This window comes from Schistocerca serialis, chromosome 11 (genome assembly GCF_023864345.2).
Source record: "Schistocerca serialis cubense isolate TAMUIC-IGC-003099 chromosome 11, iqSchSeri2.2, whole genome shotgun sequence".
NCBI lineage: Eukaryota > Metazoa > Arthropoda > Insecta > Orthoptera > Acrididae > Schistocerca > Schistocerca serialis.
This window is the reverse complement of record NC_064648.1, coordinates 65,271,230-65,294,027: the sequence shown is the minus strand read 5'-3', so window position 1 is coordinate 65,294,027 and position 22,798 is coordinate 65,271,230. Positions and strand designations below refer to the sequence as shown.

General features: G+C 37.8%; 1 protein-coding gene across 1 annotated transcript in view; it reads right to left on the bottom strand.

Annotated features, from left to right (window-relative positions):
• Window positions 1-800: 800 nt before the first annotated feature.
• The window catches only part of LOC126427263 (uncharacterized), a 131,897-nt gene continuing 109,899 nt past the window's right edge, over window positions 801-22,798 (bottom strand). Inside the window, exons 8-9 of the mRNA XM_050089516.1 lie at window positions 13,082-13,189; window positions 801-4,063 (exon numbers count right to left, since the gene is read on the bottom strand). Coding sequence (XP_049945473.1) covers window positions 3,997-4,063; window positions 13,082-13,189 — 175 coding nt within the window. The 3' untranslated portion in view covers window positions 801-3,996. The remainder of the gene's footprint in view (window positions 4,064-13,081; window positions 13,190-22,798) is intronic.

Here is a 22,798-nt window from a genome sequence, read left to right as displayed (position 1 = left end):
GTTCTACTGAAAGATCAGAAAGATATATGTTAATAAACAACAACATGGCATTCTCTAAGCACCTGCTGCTTGTAATTACAGCTTTTTAGTCATTGAATTTTTTTTGTAGACAGGCGTAAAAATATACCCCAGAACTGGAAAAAAATTATGCAATTATACACAAATTTGACACAATGTTATCCATCTTTAACCAAATTTTTGGGCAAACTTTTAATTACAATACATTTGAGGTGAATGATGCATACACAAGGCACATTTAGACATATAGAACAATTAAATTCTTTTTTGAAGAAGTTAATACTTTATATCCCTTTCCCCTTCTATTGCAATGGATTGTCAAGTTTTGTCTTATTTTTATGGAGATTAATTACTGCATTGGTGAGCAGTTATTAACTACATAAAATTTATCAGTTTCATAATAATCACTGCAGTATTACTAATTGCATTACCTTAATAGTGAGCTAGAGTATGCATTAATTGTTTCTACATAAATAACACTAGACTGCATTTTAAAAATTTTGTCAGAAGATTTGTTGAAAGTAGGTGTTTGTGAATCAGTTTTTGTGGTGATACTAGAAATAACTTCACTTTTTATCTATCACATCAGATTTTTACACAAAATAAAAAGTAAAATTCTGACGATTTTAACTTCTGACCCCTCAAATATAAACACCATTTTACACAATATAAGTTTTTAATCAAAATATATTTAAAAAATAAAATACATTGAAAAAATATTCTAGAGAACTTCAATAATTTATTTTGTGGTTACCCTTAAGAAAAGAATTCAATAGCATTGCATTAATTTTTAAACTTTCTCTTCTTTGACTTCCTTGCACAACCTTGCATATAATGATTGTTCCTCCAATATCAGACAGTAATCAGCTATCATAGTTGCACTCCAGTTTCCAATACCTCCTCTCCACCACCTCAATATCTTGGTGAAAACACTCACTCTGCTCTTCACTGTAGTGTATAAAATTTTCCAGGAAACAGTCAATATGTGAGTGCACAAAGTGGACTTTCACACTCATGTTACAACCCATCTTGAAATTTTGCAATTGTTTTAAACATAGGCCCTGTAATTAGGATCTTTATTAAACCTATAAGTGCTCAATAACAGATCAGATTTCTCTATTCTTTATTTTCTTATCAAGATCTTCATCTTTCATCAATTCCTTTAGGATAAAAAAATTCTAGCTTTCAATTTGTCTTGTGTGATAAACAAAAATTTCTTGGAAGGATATTTGAAGCAGGGTCTGTCCTGTGGTAGAGCCTTTACAAATACTTCATCAAGCCCAATTTTGTGAGCAGTATTGAAAGCAAGATTTTATTTTTTTCTACAAGTGGCTCATGCAGGATAGTTCTAGTTACAGGCATAAAATTTTTCCACTCCAGCCAAACTCTCACAATCGAGTCTTTGCCTTGCCCAATTGCCCCATTTGCATAGAAAGCAAGGCATTTTTGTGAACCCCACTTCGTGTTTTAACAGTATTTTGATAACTCTGGAGTAAAAAAAAAAGCTATTTGTGCTCCTCATATTGGACACTTGTTAAAAAGTATCTTCATGTTTTCATAGGTCTCTTTCATTTGAACTGAATGGACCACAGGTATGAAACCATATGCACCCCCATTATGCAACAAAACGTCTTTCACGCTCCTCGTTGGTGAGTCTAGAAAAGGTTTACACTCAGCAGGATCATGTTCAATGGCATAGAAGTGCATGAACTCGTTTACATTACTGCAGTAAACCAAGGAATCATTCTGTGTGAATGAAGAAACTAATTCTTTCTCAGTATGTCTGTACCATTATTAATGTGTTCCTGGTACCAGAAGATTCTTAGTCATTTACTGGGAGCCAAGTAGTTCTGCAGATTCCTTAGGCACATTTAAATCTCATATGTAGCCATTAAGTTCACTCTGATAGAACAGTTGTGGGAGACAGTCACACACAGCCTGGTAAACATTACCATCTTTGGTAATTGCATCAACTCCATTTTCATGACCATCTACTGCCACATTCCCTACAACAGCTGGAGCAAGGGGAGTAATCTGAACTTCTCCATGTGGAACTGGCCCAACAGCTAAATCAATGCTTAGATACACAATTTGTTTCTTACTTTTCGAACTGGACCCCAGAATATTAACTAAACAGAAGTAACAGTCATTAAGGTTATTTTTAAACTTCCATCACACCACTGGAATTGCAAATGGCATGCATGTTTTCTTTCCTTCCTGTCCACAATCTTAACCTCTCAACACAATAATGACAAACTGTCTTTGGCATCCACTTGTTTTCTGGTCACCAAGTTACATTTTAAAATAAGACTGGTAAGCATTTTTAACAAAATCTGTTATAATTATTCTCTGTTTAGGCAGTGTGTAATTTTCACAAATGTATGAGTAACAGAAAGCATCCGAGTTGTTCAAACAGTTGCATGTTAACATTGTAGTAACTACAAACAACAGGTATGCTGTTTTATTAACACCATCTTAAATATACAGAATAATCGCAATATAGCACTGATAATGCAAGCCTGTGAGATAAACAATACTTTCAAGGTCACACAAAACCAACTAGCATCAACAGGTGTAAAAAACTGAAGGCATACAGCACCTTATTGAGAAATTTCCCTCCAACAGTACACATAACCTAATAGCACAATAATATCCTTTGAAGTCAAATAGCAGCAGAACTCTATGTGACAGGAAAAAAATGAAAACAGATTTGGAATTGGCATAAAATGTAGAAGTCGCAAAGGACATTAGTTTCTTCATTATTAGTGAAGAGAAGTATCATACATGACTGTAAGATCGGCATATAAAAAAGTTTTAATGTACCAGAGAATTTCTATAATAAATGCACTGTAAACTTCTCACTTATTCATATAATGGTTTTCCCTTCATGGTGGATCAGTCCTGTAGAATTTTTTGAAAGACATTTCCACCATTTGACTAGAAACTGTTCATTTATTTCACACAATCAATATTTCAGCTTTACAGCTATTGTTTAGTGCATGTTGAACTGAAAATTAGTAATGTGTGCATATCACATGGTGCAGGGTATACTAACAAGAAGTCACTGTCTATGTGAAAACATTACTTACATATTAGAATATATGTGAGCTCTCTGTGACACATCATCATTGTAAAAAAACATTTCTGTCTTACAAACCAGTCATCACATTATATGATCCAATACATACCATAAAAACATAATATGGCTGATACTGTGCAAAGTGAATATCCACTGATACACAATATGGTGTAGTTAAGGGCCAGTATATTACTGCTGTCTGTATTCATCACTTCAGTGCAACAACTGACACTAACATTTGTCAAAACAATGGCAGAGCTTGTAACAAAGCTGCATGACTGTGCATGCCACATCATCTTTGGGTTACAAGAGGCATTACCCTAAGAGACATGGTGGATATTGATTTGTCTAAGTGCTTAACACATTCTTGTAATATACATTCATAGCACCCTCTTACAGACATAGTGTGTAATACTCCATACTCGGAGTGTAAATTAAGCCCTTTAGATACACAATAAAATTTGATTCCAAAAATGATTGTGTGGCTGCAATATTATAAAATCATAATTCACTGGTTCCTGGAGACTTAAAAGAAATTGTACTGCTGCAACAATTCTCACGACCAACATGAGATGGTGGAAATGCCACAAAACTTAGAAACTGAAAGATCCTCAAGGACATTTCCCACATGTGCCTAAAACATGAGAGTGCCTACAATGCAACACAAATGCTCAGTAAAAGAAAAAGAAATGGGGTGGAATGGGTGGAGTAAGAGGCAAAGGAGGTACAGTTGGCAGGAGGTGCAAGTTGGGGGTTTGTGGGGTGGGGAGTGGAGAGGGCAGTTGAAGGGGTGGGTGGTGTTGGGATGGATGGGGAATGGGGAAGATTTGGAGGTAGGTATGGGTGGTTGGCAGAAGATGGAACATCAGTGATCTATATTATATTCATGACCACACATTTCAATATAACATGAATCTCCACCAAATTAATGTCAGTGTAGTCCCACTACTTAAAGCACATGAAGATCTGAAACAAATACAGATTCTACATGTATTTCCAAGATGACAAAACACTATGTTATATTGCATATCTAAACCATATACTGTGATATTCCATGATTATTGTTAATTACATATTAATGTAGTCTTACTACTTACATCATGTGAAGCTCTGAACCCAACAAAATAGGTTATATATACATTTTCCAAAGTGACACACCTTAACAGTCACTTCACTAGTTATAAAACATGGCACTCATTAACAACTATTAGGAGTGATTAGAAACTTAATATTTGTATAAAGCATATACTTACTTTGTGGAGGTGGTAGATGTATATGTTAAAAATGACCCCTTCAACTAGTTGCCAATAAAACCAACACCTTAATACAGCTGGAGGAATTTCGTCATTTTTAACATATATTACACTAGCTAACATCCCAAGTTGTCCGTTACGATTATGGATATACGAAGTAGTAGATGTAGGTTAACTTAACCTATGTGGGTCTGCTACAAAACAAAATCATAGTTTACTAGTGTTACTACAGACAATGTGGTCCTGAAATTAGATCTAATTAGTGTATATAACCCAGTAACGTAGGGAAGAATTTACAAATTCAATGCAACATCCTGCGATAGGATTTGGTTGTGTCAGTCAGGTGCAACAGTAGACATGTAAACTAATAGCATCCAGAGTACTTGTTACTCACAGAGTTTCTGTATATCAGCTACCTGTGTCTTTTGGCACAACAGTGTAGACTAGTTACAATGAACAACAAGATGTGTGGTTTGAAAGTAGGCATGTCAGCCCAAAACTGGTAACCACTACATACTGTATATTCATGTAACTGAGGTTGACAAAAGAATCAGATTTAAGGAAGGATACAGGGGGTTTGGAGAGCTAGTGAACTGGAGCTTGAAGAGAAGGCAGGAGTGGACAGCGGGAGGATTATGTGAAAGTTTGTGTAAGGGTACCTATGATTCTGATTCAGGATTGACTTCACCCATATGTGGAACTGCCTCTTGTATATGACACTGCAGATTCAGGGAACCCCCATCATTCTACTATGAGATCGAGTTTTGACTATGGCTGCTATGCAGGAAACAGTTAGTTGGTCTGACAGTAGAAAGTGAAATGATATAACAGAACGATGGAGCGAGCACCTACTCACACAAATTATAGTGGTTATGGTTACTTTACAAAATAAATAAAAAGCCTGTGTGAATGTGCTTTTTAGCATGAAAGGCCTAGGGCAGATAGGGAATATTTGCTTTAATAATAAAAAGATAGTGTTTCAAAATTCAGTCTTTATCTTAACAACCCAATCATATTAATGATATTTGGAAGGAACTTAAGATTTTTGTTCAGGGGTGGAAGGTAGTGAAAGGACATGTGCCACTAGGTACATGGTCAGGCCTAATTAGTTAGGTACTTGTACCTTGGATGTAAGATCCCACTTTTTGCTATTGTGTAGAACTTTAGTCCAACTGGCTAACATAAAACAGGCAGCTGTTCATTGGAAGAATAAATGAAATCATTACAATAAAGGATTGAAACTTACAGTTGTCATGCATGACAGAACACGTGAATGTTGCAAGAATTTGGACGACCGAACCATAAACAGCCAGTGCAAAAAGAAGAAATAGAGTGAACAGTGTACAGCAGTGTACAGGCATCAAGCAATTCGGATACAGCAAGCAGAAGCCATGCCAACACTTGCAGCGGACAATGGGAATACAAGAAAGTCACATCTTGCAACAGCCAGTGAATGGGCAAAATTTAAAAAAATATAAGTGTCACAAGTGCTTTCACAAATAACAATGTTGAGAATTTAGAAAGACAACTAACAACAGTGTGAACTGCACATGGTAGTAGAGTAAAAACCGGAAATAGGTGCATGAAAATCCATGTGCTGTATACAGCAAATGTTTCGTCATTGTAGAAATTACCAGAGAAAGAAATTTAATAAAATGGAACCATTGGATCTCAGAAAGAAAACCAAGTGGGAACTGATGAACAAAGAAAGTGAGTTTTGTGAAAATGGTGAATTTTCAGATTGGTTGATAGCAGAGAATTCGATAAAAGGGGAATATATTTTGACAGAAATAACTGTTGATCTTATAGGGAGTTCATTAGAAGTATGGGGAGGAGACAGCATAGAGGGAGAAAGCACATCAAATATGAACATGTCAGGTAGCAGGCAGCGAGAGAGCTGAACTATATCCATAACAGCTAGCACAAAAAATGAATACACAGCAAAGAGGAGCAAGGAGAAAGGAATATCAAAGTGGATGGAAGATATGAAACATTCACAAAAACACTGATAAAATAGGTAGAAAAGGAAAGATATAGTGAAAGTATCATGACCTTCCTGCATAGTATGGCTTCAAAAAATTACACAGAAGGAAATATTTAAAAATTATATGGAGAAGTTAAAGAATTTAAACAGGCACTGGATAACATAATAACAGAATGCAGAGAAAGGTTATTTGGTTGTGAACTAAGAATTAACAAACCAGGTAAACTTAAATAATGCCAAAATCAGTAAAATTTGTAAAAATTATATAAAACTGGAAGACACTATTGAAGTGGTATCAACTCTTTCATGCAGCATGGAGAAAAATAAGAGAAAATAACCAAAAAGGTTAATGAAATCAAGAGAAAGGTAGAGAAGGTGGTAGGAGAGTTGCAACAAACCATGGAGAAAATGGGTGTATTTGGCAGTAAAGAAGAAAATAATACAGGAGATGGGATCCTTAATGGACAAGCCACAATACTTGGTACAAGCAACTCACAAGTGGATTTTATTAATAGCTCCAAATACAGCAAATTTCATCCCAAGGGCAAACTCCAACCAGCAGCATTCCTTAAAAACTTTTTAGGTCTGTTAGAGGACAGTTGGGATGAAGAAACAAAAATAAATTATATAGTGAATCACTCAGAGCTTGTAACTGGGGCATATGACTTGAATGAGAACGTATGTCATATGGGGAATTCAAGAGAATGTTTCTTGACAAATAGTGGTTGAAAAATAAGTAACATGACATACTAATATCAATCTGTAACTGCCCATGTAATAAAAGGTTGGATGAACCTGTTCTAAACCTGAAAGAAACCACGCCCTTTTTGATGAGAGAATGGTTGTCCAGTGGGTAATACAGCAATTGCTGCAAGATGTCTGTAGCTATCTCATGCGAATGATTATATACTCACCAGAACAACCACATATGATAGGCACACAAATGGGGAGGGAGGAGAGGCTGATGGAAACATTCACGAACACTTCTGATACTGAAAGACGACCACCAGAAAGGCATGAAGTAGAACAAAGAAGCAAAGGTTGGAGGTAGAGGGGTAGAGGATGTGGAGGTTATACACAATAAAGCTACAAGGAATGGGATAGAAGATTTGTGCAGGATGCACAATTATGGTCAATCAAACTATGAGAATGGAGATACGAGGAGAAGACAGGTGTGGGGTGTGCCAGAATGAATATGAGTCTTGGCAATCAATGTGCAATGCAACTCAAACTATGAATTACCAAGCAGGAAACAGGCAGTAGTTTCAGGAGGCACAGCCTGAAATGAAGATAGAAGGACCTGAAATATCTTGCAAAAACGTGGAAATTCGTCCGTAATAGCAAAAGATGCCGTCACCAGTGTGACTGAATGGGCCAGGAATCAATATAACATACCCCTCATACTTGTTCCTAAGAAAAATAGAAAAAATCGTCTGGTTTTGGATGCATGCCAAGCAAATAAAGTATCTGAGCAGGGATGAGATAGACCAATAAATATAGAAGAAATACTTCAGAAATTCAAAGCAGCAGGAATCTTCACAAGTTTAGACTTAACACATGACTACCACAAGGTTTCGTTCTATCTCTAATTGAGACCATTCACGGCATTTCTATATGAAGGCTGTTGTTACCAGTATGGGCCATTATCTTCCAGGTTACATGAATCTGTTTTTGCGTTCATTCAGACATTAAACACAATGCTACAAGAAAAGTTATTAAAGAAAATTGCAGTTTACACTGATGATTTGCTAATAGCTAGTGAAAACCGGAAACGACATTTGGAGACTGTAAAAGAAGTATGTGAGAAGTGAGAGTTGGTGGAGGCCTATTTGAATTTTCAAAAATCCAAGTCTGGACAATAGGAAATTAACTTTTGTAATTGACACTTATGGTATAATGTCAAATCAATCCTAATTGAGAGCTAGAAAGGAATTTCCATTGCCAATAGACAATACAACACCTTAAGAATTTATTCAGATCCTACAGATTCTACTGAGGACTCATAGGTGACAAAGAACTGAACAGTAGAGTGCTGCATGAAATGTAGAAGAGAAGTAGTGCATCGTCAGGGCAGATAAATGTACACAAGACTCAGGAAATTATGGAGGCACCATGTAATGCTCCAATATTGTTACACCCAAGCCTAGAAAATGACATCCTACCTGTCATGTGATACATTATACGACAGATAAGCAATTCGGCAGTACTAGGAGAAGCAAGAAGAAGGAAGAGAAGTGATAAAGGTGATCACATTTGGTAGTTGGATACTGAATGATCACCAGCTCCTGTTTTTCAGAATACCTCTGTTGATTCAGGGCAAAGAATTTTTCTGGCTACTTCAAATGCATGACATTTTCATATCAAGCAATGTTACACTGTTGTAAAAGAAATCCCAAAGGAATAAGGCAGCCCGAAAGGGTTAATACCACCACTGGATGGTAAAGAAAAGTAAAACATGCTAAAATGAAATAATTATGTATTATCCACAAATAATGATGAAAGACTAACAAGTATGAAACAATCCAATAGTTCTTCCTTATCTGAATAAGTAGTCTGCCCCCAGTAGCTGAGTGATCAGCGCAACAGAATGTCAATCCTAAGAGCCTGGGTTCGATTCCCGGCTGGGTCAGAGATTTTCTCCACTCAGGTACTGCGTTTTGTGTTGTCCTAATCATCATCATTTCATCCCCATCAATGCGAAAGTCGCCAAAGTGGCGCAAAATAAAAAGACTTGCACCCAGCAAATGGTCTACTCGACGGGAGGCCCAAGCCACTCGACATTTACATTTATCTGAATAAGAAAACAAAAAAAATCTTGTGGTATGCATTAATCTGAAGAATAGCACTTGACACAAAAAGCTGTTTCATCCTTTTTTAAATGTATCCTGCATTCTGAAAATATCAAACATTGACCCCATGGGATTGTTACCTCCAGTTGAGAACAAAGGAAATTTCCTAGAGCTAAATGTAATGGGTAATACATAAGGGAATAAATCAGGATTACAATTAATGTAATAGAGCAACAATATTGGAGTCCTCTGAATTAATGTAGTGTTGATATCAACTGTTATTGTGTGAATGGTTAAATACACACATCAAAAGTTTTGCATCACCTCGGTTCTGAAAGGTCTGGAACCTGTACAGAAAATTGGAACAGCGATCAACATAAACATCATTTCTGCCCTTTTTATCGTTCATCAAAACCACACCTTGCATGTTGTACCACCATCCAGTGAGACATTCAGAGGGTGGTGGTCCAGACTGCTGTACACACTGATATCTCTAATACCCAGCAACATGTCGTCTTGCATTGATGCATGCCTCTATTGATTGTGGCATACTATCCACAAGTTCATCAAGGCACTGTTGGTCCAGATTGTCCCACTCCTCAATGGCGATTCAGAATAGATCCCTCATAGTGATTGGTGTGTCATGTCATCCATAAACAGCCCTTTTCAATCTATCCCAGGCATGTTTGATAGGGTTCATCTTTGGAGAACATGCTGGCCAATCTAGTCAAGTGATATCGTCATACTGAAGGAAGCCATTCACAATACGTGCATGATGCGGGTGTGAATTGTCGTCCATGAAGATCAATGCCTCGCCAATATGCTGCTGACATGGTTGCACTATCGGTAGGAGGATGGCGTTCACGTATTGTACAGCTATTTTGGTGCCTTCCATGACCACTAGCGGCATATGTCGGCCCCACATAATGCAACCCAAAAACAGCAGGGAACGTCCACCTTGCTTTACTCGCTGGACAGTGTGTCTAAGGCTTTCAGCCTGACCAGGTTGCCTCCAAACATGTTTCCCATGATCGTGTGGCTGAAGGTATATGTGGCACTCATCAGTGAAGAGAACATTAAGCCAATCCTTAGTGGTCCATTTGGCACGTCGTTGAGCCCATCTGTACTGCTCTGCATGGTGTTGTGGTTGCAAAGATGTACCTTGCCAAGTTACTGTCTCTCTGAATCTCCTCCATGTCCAAACAACATTGCTTTGGTTCACTCTGAGACACCTGGACACTTCCCTTGTTGAGAGCAATTCCTGGAACAAAGCAACTATGTGGACATAATTGAACCATGGTACTGACTGTCTAGGCAAGGTTGAACTACAGACAACATGAGCCGTGTACCACCTCCTTGGTGGAATTACTAGAACTGTTGGACCCTCTCCGTCTAACAGGCGCTGCTCATGCATGGTTGTTTACATCTTTGGGTGGGCTTAGTGACATCTCTGAACAGTGTAAGGGACTGTGACTGTGATACAATGTCCACAGTCAGCGTCTATCTTCAGTAATTCTGAGAACTGGAGTGATACAAAACTTTTTTTGATGTGTGTATAAACAATGAAAGAAACAAATGTCAGTAGAAAATTATACAACAAATATTACAAATACATGAAAATAATTTAATTGCAGTCCATAACATACATAAGTAATGACACAATATTTCACAGGGGACTGATAAAATATGTTAAATAGTGTAAACATACCTACAAACTCAAAGAATGAATTCAATTTCACAAAATATGCAAGTAGGCATCATCATCCACACCTTCATAAAAGCTGCATCTGCATTATATCTGATCCATGAACTAAATTACAGATACCATTCAGCCTGTTTCAATGATATTTTAAAAAATACCTCAAATGAACGTCTGAGAATGAATTTTTCTTCTCAATACGAAAAACTATATTACTAGAGTACAGCCTAATAAACCACCCTATTTAAAAGAACTGAAAAATTTGATATACATATATTGTTAACGTTCAAGGGCTCAGCGTAATTTTGCAGATATGAAACAAATACTTAATACATTCAAATGCATAATTATAGATGTATACGTTCACCAAAACAGTTTTTACATGATTCTTATTCCTTGTTTTTTACAATATCTGCACTCATTTCCACATGTAAGATGATACATGTTCATTTGTGTAAATATTGTTAACTTAACACAACTCTGTAGCCTTTAAATGTCTCCAAAGAAATATCTTTCACAATAGTCACATTTCTCCTCTATACCATGCAGACTATTACTTTCAAACAAAATGCTAGCCCTGATAATAGATTCAGTCTTAACTCTGTAATACACCCCACACATTAACTGATCTATTTACCTAACATTAGCTGTAAGAAACCTGACACTGCATCTAACAGTCTTAGAACCACGGCAATTCTCCAATATATACTACTGATTTAGAGCGATTTAGGCAGATCAGCGACGTTCATTAATTCATACAGGAAACGAATCTCATAAAATAATGTCTTTTTTATTAATATCATCAATAACACCTATTTCATTCCCTATGGTTATCAGATTTATATAATGTCTTTTAATTATTTATTACTGCATGCTTCCCAAGATAACCAGTAAGGGAAAGGCATTTGCACAGGTGTCAGTTTTGTTTGGCCTCTCATCAGTATCTATTAATGTGTGCCTTTGAAACCATTGGATGGAATAACAGCTGACCCACATACATCTCATTTATGTGCCCTTTTACCAGTATGAATTATAGTGTGCCTCTTGAGATTACTAGACTGTCTAAAGGATTTCCCACAGACATCACACTTATGTGCTCCCTCGCCAACATGTATTAACACATGCCTATTGAGAACATACAAGTGATTAAAGGCTTTTCCACAAACGTCACATTTGTATGGCCTCAAGCCATTGTGTGTTAATAAATGCTGCTTAAGATGACGTGCCTCTGTGAAAGATTTCCCACAGACACATTTGTGTGGTCTCTCGCCAGTATGAATCAACTCATGCTTTTTGAGACTGCTAGACTCTGTGAACGATTTACCACAGATGTCACATTTATATGGTTTCAGGCCAGTGTGTGTTAATGCATGGTGCTTCAGATGGTAAAAGTAATGAAAGGCTTTACCACACACGTCACATTTGTGTCGACTCTCGCCAGTATGTAGTACCGAATGCTTCTTGAGGCTACTAGACTGAATGAAAGCTTTCCCACAGACAACACATTTGTGTGGTCTCTCGGTAGTATGTGTTAATACATGTTTCTTGAGAGTACCAGACTCCGTGAAGGATTTTCCACAGACACCACATTTATGTCGTTTTTCGCCAGTATGTATTAATTCATGCTTCTTGAGGTGACCAGACTGAGTAAAGGCTTTTCCACAAATTTCGCATTTGTGCGTTCTTTCGCCATGTGTTAATTCATGAGTCTTCAGACAATCAACCCGTGTAAAAGATTTACCACAAAACTCACATTTGTGACGTCTCTCACCAGTGTGTAGTAAGATGTGTTTCTTGAGAGAACCAGACGCAGTGAAAGACTTCCCACAGACAGAACATTTATGTGGCCTCTCGACAGTGTATGCTAATGTATTTTTATTGGCTTGAGCAGATGGAGTGAACGGTTCCTCAAAAAACTCAAATGTGTGTGGTGTCTCGCCAGTGGACACTACTTCACAGAACTGGAGACTATCATATTCATAGGAAAGAGTGCTTTGTTGATCACATTTCTCTCGACTTTTAATCTTCTGCACCACAGAATGCTCGCTGAGGCTGTCATGGGAGGTAAATACTTTGCCACACCACTTACAGATATTCTCAGGTGGATCTACTCCATCAATGTGAATGAATACATGCATTGTGAGACTGTATTTTGATGAAAACGACTGCTGGCATGAACTACATGTGAAGACATTTTCCTCAAAATTGTAAGTATTACTAGAGCAAAAGGCAATTTGCTCCTGAGACGAAGAAACTTGCCTCGGTATTCTAATTCCTACAGAATGTGCTGATCTCTCTGCAGCAATGTCCAGCTCATCACCAGTCGCTCCCTGCAGACATGTTTCTTCACCGGTGGTTTTAATCAATCTGAAGCATTAACAGAAGAGCAGTAAATATCTTAATTTTCTGTATACAGAAAAACATTATTTTAGATTCAAAAATTCTTAGTTTGAATGAATAGTGAATTTATAGCATGCACACAAAGAAATACACATTGATTCACAATTTCTGAGTTCAGATTTTTTTTTCCAGGTGGAGTCTCCACATTGATTTGCCAGCTTGTGTAGCACAGAACTGCATTCATACTGATGTGCTAGTAATAAAGCATTCATTTAGTTAAACAGGTTGTTTTTCAGAAGTCTTGTTTATGAAAAAATTTCATTTACCACTTCCCATGATTTTTTAGCTACTTACAGCAAACATTTTTGGCTCTAAATGGAGAATCCACGATGAAAGCTTCCCAATAACAGGTAATATAATAAAACTATCAGTAACTGGCCGCATGGCACTCAGTGAACAAGTTCAGTGGTACCTTGAAGCAGCAAGCTCACAATTAGATTTTATGTACAATTCGTAAATATCTTCCATTTCATTAGACCACCTGTTACAGCAACCATAAGTAGAATATCTGAATGAAAAACATTCTTTTTTGCAACTTAGTCTTTTAATAACAACGCATTTTGCTGTCGTTTGCCATCTTTAGATCATCTACAGGGATAACAAAATAAACAAAAATTAGGTTATGGTCCTACTACCACATTCTAAATGCAAATCAGAAATTGTTACCTGTCCTCCAAATTTCCCTCTTACAATATACATCAGAAACAATGAAACAGCTCTGTACTAGACTGGAGCATATGTCAAGTCAGATGGACCCACCAAGGCCTTTCCCTTTTCAACATTTTAAAAACCATAAAATGGCTCTGTGCTGGACTTAAGCACACATTTAACAAGATGAACCCACATTGTCTGTCGAATTGGAAGAAAATTTAGCATGAGATCTAGCAAGCATTTGTTAAACAAAAACATCACGTAAAGTAGCATCCTACATTTGCTGAACATTTGGAGACTGCAGGGGACCAGTCACCCCATCTCTGCATCTCATGCTGAGCTCAGAAAGGCAAAAAGCTTGATTTATTGGAAGAGTTGGAAATCCTAGAGTACACATGTACTATCAACGAACAATTTTTGACTGATTCACTAGCAGAAATCACGGCCACTATCATCTGGTGATATCAGTTCTTAACACTTTTACACAAGTTTCATTATGCTCTTCTAATGAGTTCCATTTCAGTTTATTAACTTCCCCTGAAGCGAATCATTCCTGACATATTTTTAAAGTCAAGTTGGGACTTGCTGTTTTAACAAACGTTTCTATCCTCAGTTATTGGAATGAGATCCATCCTTGATGCTTACCTTACAGTTTTATTTAGTTATGGCTGATGTTACTATTTGGTTCAAATGGCTCTGAGCACTATGGGACTCAACATCTGTGGTCATCAGTCCCCTAGAACTTACAACTACTTAAATCTAACTAACCTAAGGACATCACACACATCCATGCCCAAGGCAGGATTCGAACCTGCGACCGTAGCAGTCGCGCGGTTCCGGACTGAGCACCTAGAACTGCGAGACCACCGCGGCCGGCTACTATTTGGTTCACTTGGAGTAATTTAGAGGTTTCTCTGTGGGCAACAGTGTTCTGATTAATTGCAATCACTTAATTTCATTTTGGTGAACCAATCAATCATTATTGGATCTTTTTTTTGTAAGCATTAAACATCACACTGGTCACACAACTGCTTTGAGCGCCACCTATGTATGTCCTCCACAGACACTATATGCAAGCCTCATTCCGCTGCTCAGCTGTGTGGCCGCTTCCTATTGCTTCTGTGACGTTACACTGTCACTACTGTGTATTTTGTTTAAATCTGTACACTTCAGTTAGAGTGTGGTCCTACCATTTAACCATTCTGGCCTGCTGGTGACTTCACTTATATATTTCTCATTCATTTTGATTATTTATTTTGTATTCATATCTGCAGTTACACATTACATTAGTTGTTTTTGGCTAGATCTCTGCTGTTTCATTTTATCTGACACATGCTTCAATGTAGCTCAGAGCAATTTGATGGTTTTTACAATTTGAAAAAAGGAGGTCTCGACAGGTCCATCTGATTTGATGCATGTTTCAGTCTAGCACAAAGCAGTTTTATTATATTTAGAACATTGTAAAAGGAAAATTTTAAATTCAATAAAACTTCCTAATTTTACATCTACAGGGATACTATGCAACTCACACGTAAGAGCCTGGCAGAGGGTTCACCTAACCATCTTCACACTAATACCCTATTAGTCCACTCTTTAAAAGCACATGGAAAAACTAACACCTACATCTTTCTGTGTGAGCTCGGGCTTCAATTACTTTATGATGATGATCGTTTCCCCCTAAGTAGGTTTCTGTCAAATGTTGGTGATTGAAATTTCCTGAGAAAGTACTGCAGCAACGAAAAACGCCTTTGTTGAAAGGATTTCCACCCAAAATCCTATATTATGTCTGTGACACTCTCTCTCCTATTTCTCCATAGTATAAAATGCGCTGCCCTTCGTTGAACTTTCTTGATGTGCTCCATTAATCCTTTGTGGTAAGGATCCCACACTGGTCAGCTGTACTTCACTGTGTAGTGTAGGCAGTCCCTCTAATAGATCTGTTGCATCTACCAATAAAACAATCTTTGGTTCGCCTTCCCCACAGCAATTTCTATACTTTTTTCAGTTCAGTTGTTTGTAATTGCAATACCTAGGTATTTAGTTAATCGGATGGGCTTTAGATATGATTGCTTTATTGTGTAACTTAAGTTTAATTGATTCCTTTGAGCATCCTTGGATGAACTCACACTTTCATTATTTAGGGTGAATTGCTGAATTTTACACAATACAGATATATTGTCTTCATCGTTTTGATCTTCTGATAACTTTACTAGTCGATAAATGACAGCATCAAAAAAATGCGTCAAATGGCTCTGAGCACCATTGGACTCAACTTCTGTAGTCGTCAGTCCCCTAGAACTTAGAACTACTTAAACCTAACTAACCTAAGGACATCACACACACCCACGCCCGAGGCAGGATTCGAACCTGCGACCGTAGCAGAAATGACAGCATCATCTGCAAACAGCTGCACCTGGTAGCTGCAGGTCTGAGACGCGTTGCCACACTCGTGCAGCTACCCCCATCGGATGTTCGAGTCATCCCCTGGGCAGGTGTGTGTGTGTGTGTGTGTGTGTGTGTGTGTGTGTGTGTGTGTGTGTGTGTGTGTGTGTCTGTGTTGTCCTTAGCGTCAGTTAGTTTAAGATAGATTAAATAGTGTGTAAGCCTAGCGACCGATGACATCAATAGTTACCACCACCACCACCACCACCCCCGCCGCCGCCGCCTGTAAAAAAACTAAAACAGTTGCTGAGATTGTCTCCTAAATCGTTTATATAGATAAGGAACAACAGAGGACCTATACCACAAATCACTTCTCTTTTACTCCACGACTTTCTGTCCATTACTAAGAAATGTGACCTTTCTGACAGGAAATCATAAATCTAGTTGCGTAACTGAGTCGACATTCCATAAGCACACAATTTGCTTGTTGGGTATGGTATCTTAAGCCTTCTGGAAATCTATAAATATGGAATCAATTTAAAATCCCTTGTTGATAGCATTCAACACTTCTTGCGGGTAACGAGCTATTTGTGTTTCACAAGAATGACGTTTTTTAAATCCATGTTGACTATGTGTCAAGAACATTCTGTTTGAGGTAAATCATATGTTTAAACGCTATATAAATGTTCCAGAATCCTGCTGCATATCGACATTAATGACACTGGCCTATAATTTAGTAGATTACTCCTATTGCCTTTCTTGAATATTGGTGTGACCTATGCAAATTTCTTCAAGCAAGCGGTTGATAAGTTTGGAGCTATTGCACCAACATACTCTGGAAGGAACCTAATTCGTATAAAATCTGGACCAGAAGACTTGCTCTCACTAAGTAATTTAAGTGGCTTCGATACTCTGAGGACAACTACATCTAAGTTACTCGTGTTGGCAGCTGTTCCTGATTTGAAGTCTGGTATATTTACTTACCTTATTTAGTGAAGGAATTTCGGAAGGCTCTTCTTCAGCAGCAGTGACATTGATGGTATTTCTATTACTATCATGCAGAGGAACCACTAATTGTGTCTTGCCACTATCATACTTTACATAGGGCCATAAACTCTTTGGATTTTCTGCTACGTTTCGAGACAAAGTTTCACTGTGGAAATTATTATAAGCATGAAACACAGAAGTCTGCTCTAAACTTTGAGCTTCTGTAAAAGATCGCCAATCTTCTGGATTCTGCGTTCGTTTAAATTTGGCATGCTTTTTTCATTGTTTCTGCAAGGAAAACGATTTAGGTATCTGTATGGTGCGGAAATTGGCAATTGAAGCTAAATAATGAAACGAGTGAAGGTATCCACATGAGTGCCAAAAAGAGTCCGTTCACCTTCTGTTACACAATAAATCAATCGAATCTAAAGGCTGTAAATTCAACTAAATACCCAGGAATTAAAATTATGAACAAGTTAAATTGGGAAGAACACACAGAAAATGATCTAGCGAATGCTAATCAAACACTGCGTTCTACTTGCCTACACTACACTTGTCTATCCTCTTTTGGAGTGCTGCTGCATGCTGTGGGATACTTATCAAATCGGATTAATGGAGTACATCAAGAAAGCACAAAGAAGCCAAGCACGTTTCGTATTATCGAGAAATAGAGCAGAGAGTGTCACACACATGATACAGAATTTGGTGTGGAAACCATTAAGACAAAAGTGTTTCTGATTATGGCAGGATGTTCTGACGAAATTTCAGTCACCAATTTCCTCCTCCAAATGTGAAAGTATTTTGTTGACAACGATCAGAATAACAAAGGGAGATCAGAGCTTGCAAGGAAAGGCACAGGTGTTGATCTTTGCCATGCATTGTTCAAGGTGGAATAATAGAGAATTAGTGTGAAGGTGGTTCGATGAACCCTCTACCATGTATTTAAGTGTTCAAATGTGTGTGAATTCCTAAGGGACCAAACTGCTGAAGTCATAGGTCCATAGACTTACACACTACTTAAACTAACTTAAACGAACTTATACTAAGAACAACACACACACACACACACACACACACCCATGCCCGAGGGAGGAGTCACATCTCGGGCAGGAGGGTCACAAAATCTATGGCAAGGTGCCTCAAACTGCTCAGCCACTCCACATGGCATTTAAGTGTGATTTGCAGAGTAGCCATAAAGATGTAGACGAACATTTTTCAGACTTATCTTGGGTCTTTAGTTAATTTATTTAGTATTAACCTCTCAACTGTTGTTGGTACTATTCCTTTGAATTCAGTCCAAAAGTGGCCTCCCCTTAGATTGTTAGTCTGGAAGGATTTAGAATTGTGCAAACTAGGACTGTACCTTAATTTTTGCTTATACTCTTATCCCTATACATAATCCAAAGATGAACCACAAAGATGAAATGCGTTTTTATTTAAAGACTTTTTAATTAAAAAAATGATGTACAACATTGTGGCAGCAGGTACATGGGTATAGTTTATTACTGCATGAATGTGGCCGTAATTCATTCGTGTCTTACTGCATGGAATCTTCATGCTACAGCCTAGATGGACGGTATTATGATGATGTGCTGAGGCTTACCTTGTTCCTTTGTTTTTCATCACAATAATCGAGAAAGATAGCATTGGGGACTAAGGGTTGAAGGATCTCATGACTTTGTGTGTGATGAAACACTTTAGGAGGTCTTCTGTAAGTTCCTAAGGAACTGTGGACTCCGTAACAATGACTGTGAAATAGAACAGGCAAGTACACATTTGTGCATACTGTGGTGTAAATGTTTGTTCTGGCTGAGAAAATAATCTGAGCATAACTTAACAGATTAATCGACAGCTTGAGAACAGAGTGCAAACAAAGAAAGAAAAAAACCTTTACAGAAAACCTGAGTTCACTTGTTCCTAAGTCCCCTAATTATACTGTAATAACTGGTGGAGACTTTAATCATCCAACAATTAATTGGGAAAGTTACAGTTTCGTTAGTCATGGACATAATACATCCTGTGAAACTTTAATAATGCCTTCTCTGAAAACTACCTAGAGAAGATAGTTAGGAACCCCACTCATGACAGAAATATATTGGATCTAATGGCAATAAATAAACCTGACCTCTTTGAGGATGTCCACATCAAAACCAGTATCAGTGAGCATGATGCGGTTGTGGCAACAATGATAACCAAAGTAGAAAGGACAACTAAAACAAGCACAAAGATATAAATGTTCAATAAACCAAATAAAAAATCGGTAATGTCCTATCTGAAAGAGGAACTTGAAACTTTCAGCACAGGGCAGGACCATGTAGAGGAACTCTGACTCAAGTTTAAAAGAATAGTTGAACACACACTGGACAGATATGTACCCAGTCAAACAGTTCATAATGGGAGGGAGCATCCATGGTATACGGTAACTGTAATGAAACTTCTAAAGACGCAGAGATTACTGTATCATAGGTGTAAAATAAAGCGTAGGGCTATAGATATAGAGATGCTAAATGAAACACCTTTGCCTATCAAGAGAGCAATGGCTACCATAGCAGAATACTGTCAAGTGACCTTCCACAGAACCCAAAAAAATTCTGGTCGTATGTAAAGGCTGTTAGTGGGACCAAAGTTAGTGTCCAATACCTAGTGAATGAGATACTGAAATGAGGAACTCATATTCAGGGTACCAAAGCAAAAGCTGAAATGCTTCGCTCCATTTTCAAATGTTCCTTTACAAAGGAAAACACTTGACAATTGCCACCAATTTAATCCTCGTACCACTGAAAAGATGAATGAGATAAGTATTGGTGTCAGTGGTGTTGAGAAACAGCTGCAATCATGAAAACTGGGCAAAGCTCCAGGGCCTGATGGAATCCCTATCAGATTCTATACTGATTTTCCTACTGAGTTAGCCCCTCTTCTAACTATAATCTATCATAGCTCCCTCGAACAAAAAACTGTGCACAGTTGTTGGAAATTGGCACAGATAACATCTGTCTATATGAAGGGTAGTAGAAGTAATCCACAAAACTACCATTCAATATCCTTGACATCAATATTTTGTAGATTCTTGGAACATAGTCTCAGCTCAAACAGAATGAGATATCTTAAACTGAATGACCACCTCAGTACCCACCAGCACAGAATTGGAAAACACCGATCATGTGAAACCCAACTGCACTTTCTCGCATACAATATAGAAAGCTTTAGCTCAAGGTAATCGGGCAGATGCAGTATTTCTTGATTTCCAATAAGCACTTGACTCAGTATGACACCTGCACTTATTTTCAAAAGTACAAACATATGGGGATAAAGTGAAATTTGTGACTGGAAAGAGGAATTTTTGGAAGGGAGGACACAGCATGTTATCTTGGATAGTGCCAGTCAGATGTAGAAATAATTTCAGATGTGCCCCTGGGAAGTGCAACCAGTCTACAAAGGAGACTGTTTACAAATCACTTGTGCGGCCATTTCTAGAATATTGCTAAATGTGTGGATGCCATACCAGATAGGACTAACAGGGGATGCTGAACATAAATGGAGAAGGGCAACATGAATGGTCATAGGTTTGTTTAATCCATGGGAGAGTGTCACACAGATATTAAAGGAACTGAATTTAAAGACACTCTCCAAGACAGATGTAAACTATCCCAAGAAAGTCTGTTAGCAAAGTTTCAGGAACTGGCTTTAAATGATTACTCTATGAATATACAACAACCCCCTACCTATCACTCATACAGGGATCATGATGATAAGATTAGAATAATTACCGCATGCACAAAGTCATTCAAAGAATCATTCTTCGCATGTTCCATACATGAATGGAAGAGCATGAAACCCTAATTCTTGTACAATGGGACGTATCATCTGCCATGCACCTCACAGTGGTTTGCAGAGTACAACTGTCGATGTAACTACAGAAAGGAGGGCCCACAAGGAGCTGACTGCAGATCTACTTTTTAGGACAGTAATTTGAAGCCCCTTTTTGAAATACTGGATATATTCTGTGAGTTAATGAAGTTGAGTCACATGCAGACCACCTGCTAACAATGGTTTCATATGATTTCACAGAATAGGCATTGAATACATGTAATGAAGGTTTAGCAATGTTGCATAGCTAGTGCTTGCCCATGCTGCAACTGACAGTACACAAAACACTTCACGTACTCTAGAAGGGTGAACTCTAGGACACGAACTGGCCATGACTAAACAATATGTCAATCAAGAGATAACAGGTGTTTTGTTGCCTTGGTCTGTATCTCGACAATGGCCTGACTTACGCACCAAATCAAAGCAGTACCAGAAAGACACAATAATTAAGAACATGACAATCAGTGCTGCCTCTCTTCAGTACAGAATACCATTTGGGCAGTAACATGAAGCTGTCCTGATGGCTCAAGTTTCATTCAGAGCACATAAACAGGCAGGAAGTGGTGGTATTAACCCAAAGAAGAATGCAGTGGGGAATACTTTTATGACTCCAAGTGAATACAACAGTTGGATATTCGAAAAAGATAAGCCATTTATTGGGTATGAAGAGAAAATTCAGAAAAAGTGCAGGAAATAATTTTAGATGCAATACACAAAAGAATTGCAGTAGACAGATGGGTACACATGGTATTTCATATAATACAAAGAAGATGAAAACTTGTTTGGTGATATTGGAACTCCAGAACAAGTAATTCTTCATTTCAGGAGCATGAACCTTGGTTCTTAATAATATTTTGTCCATATACAAAATTCTGTGGTCCAGAGAGGTGTCTGAATCTTGTAGTACCTCTCAAAGATCCACTTACAAGGGCTACTGGCATACAACAGGAAAATGCATGCAATGCAATAGTGCAAGGGTAACAGTGTGAAATGGCGATAGGAAATCCAAATGCTTACCACCTGGAAGAATGTGACAGATGCAGCACAGATGCAAGATGATCCAGCTCTCATAAGAAGAGTGAAGCGAAGCACATTCTTTCTAGGCCATCTCAGGTACTGCTCCCCCCCCCCCCCCCCTCCCAGCTCCCCCAATAATTATGGAAGTTTGCTGAAGGATAAGTGTGAAGCCTGTCACAAGATCATGGCCACATGGGAAGGTAGCTTTGATTAAACTGACAATGAAGCAGTGTGTTCTGAGGAGAAAAGATGAGGATGAAGATTCCCGGTTTTTGTGCCAGATGTAAAAAAAACTTCTCTAATTGCCTCACAGGACAATACAACAGTATAAAATTTACTGCCTGTTACAGTCTGTCATAAAGTTAGTGACTGTAACTGAGTGAGAGGTGTAGAAATATCTACATATCTTTCCAAGGTCATTGCATGTAGTAGACATTTGTGTATGGATATAGATAAGTGATAGAATTATACTATAGATTAGTTGATAAAATTATTACAATGCCATAAATATATACAACTGAGTACACAGAATCCACCTTTAATAACAGAGGTTCAGCATAATCTATATTCTTAACTTTGTTATAATATACTAACACACTACAATATTACTGAAGTGATATAGTTGTTGTTTACTGACATATTAACATAGGTGGATAGTATCCTCATCATGTT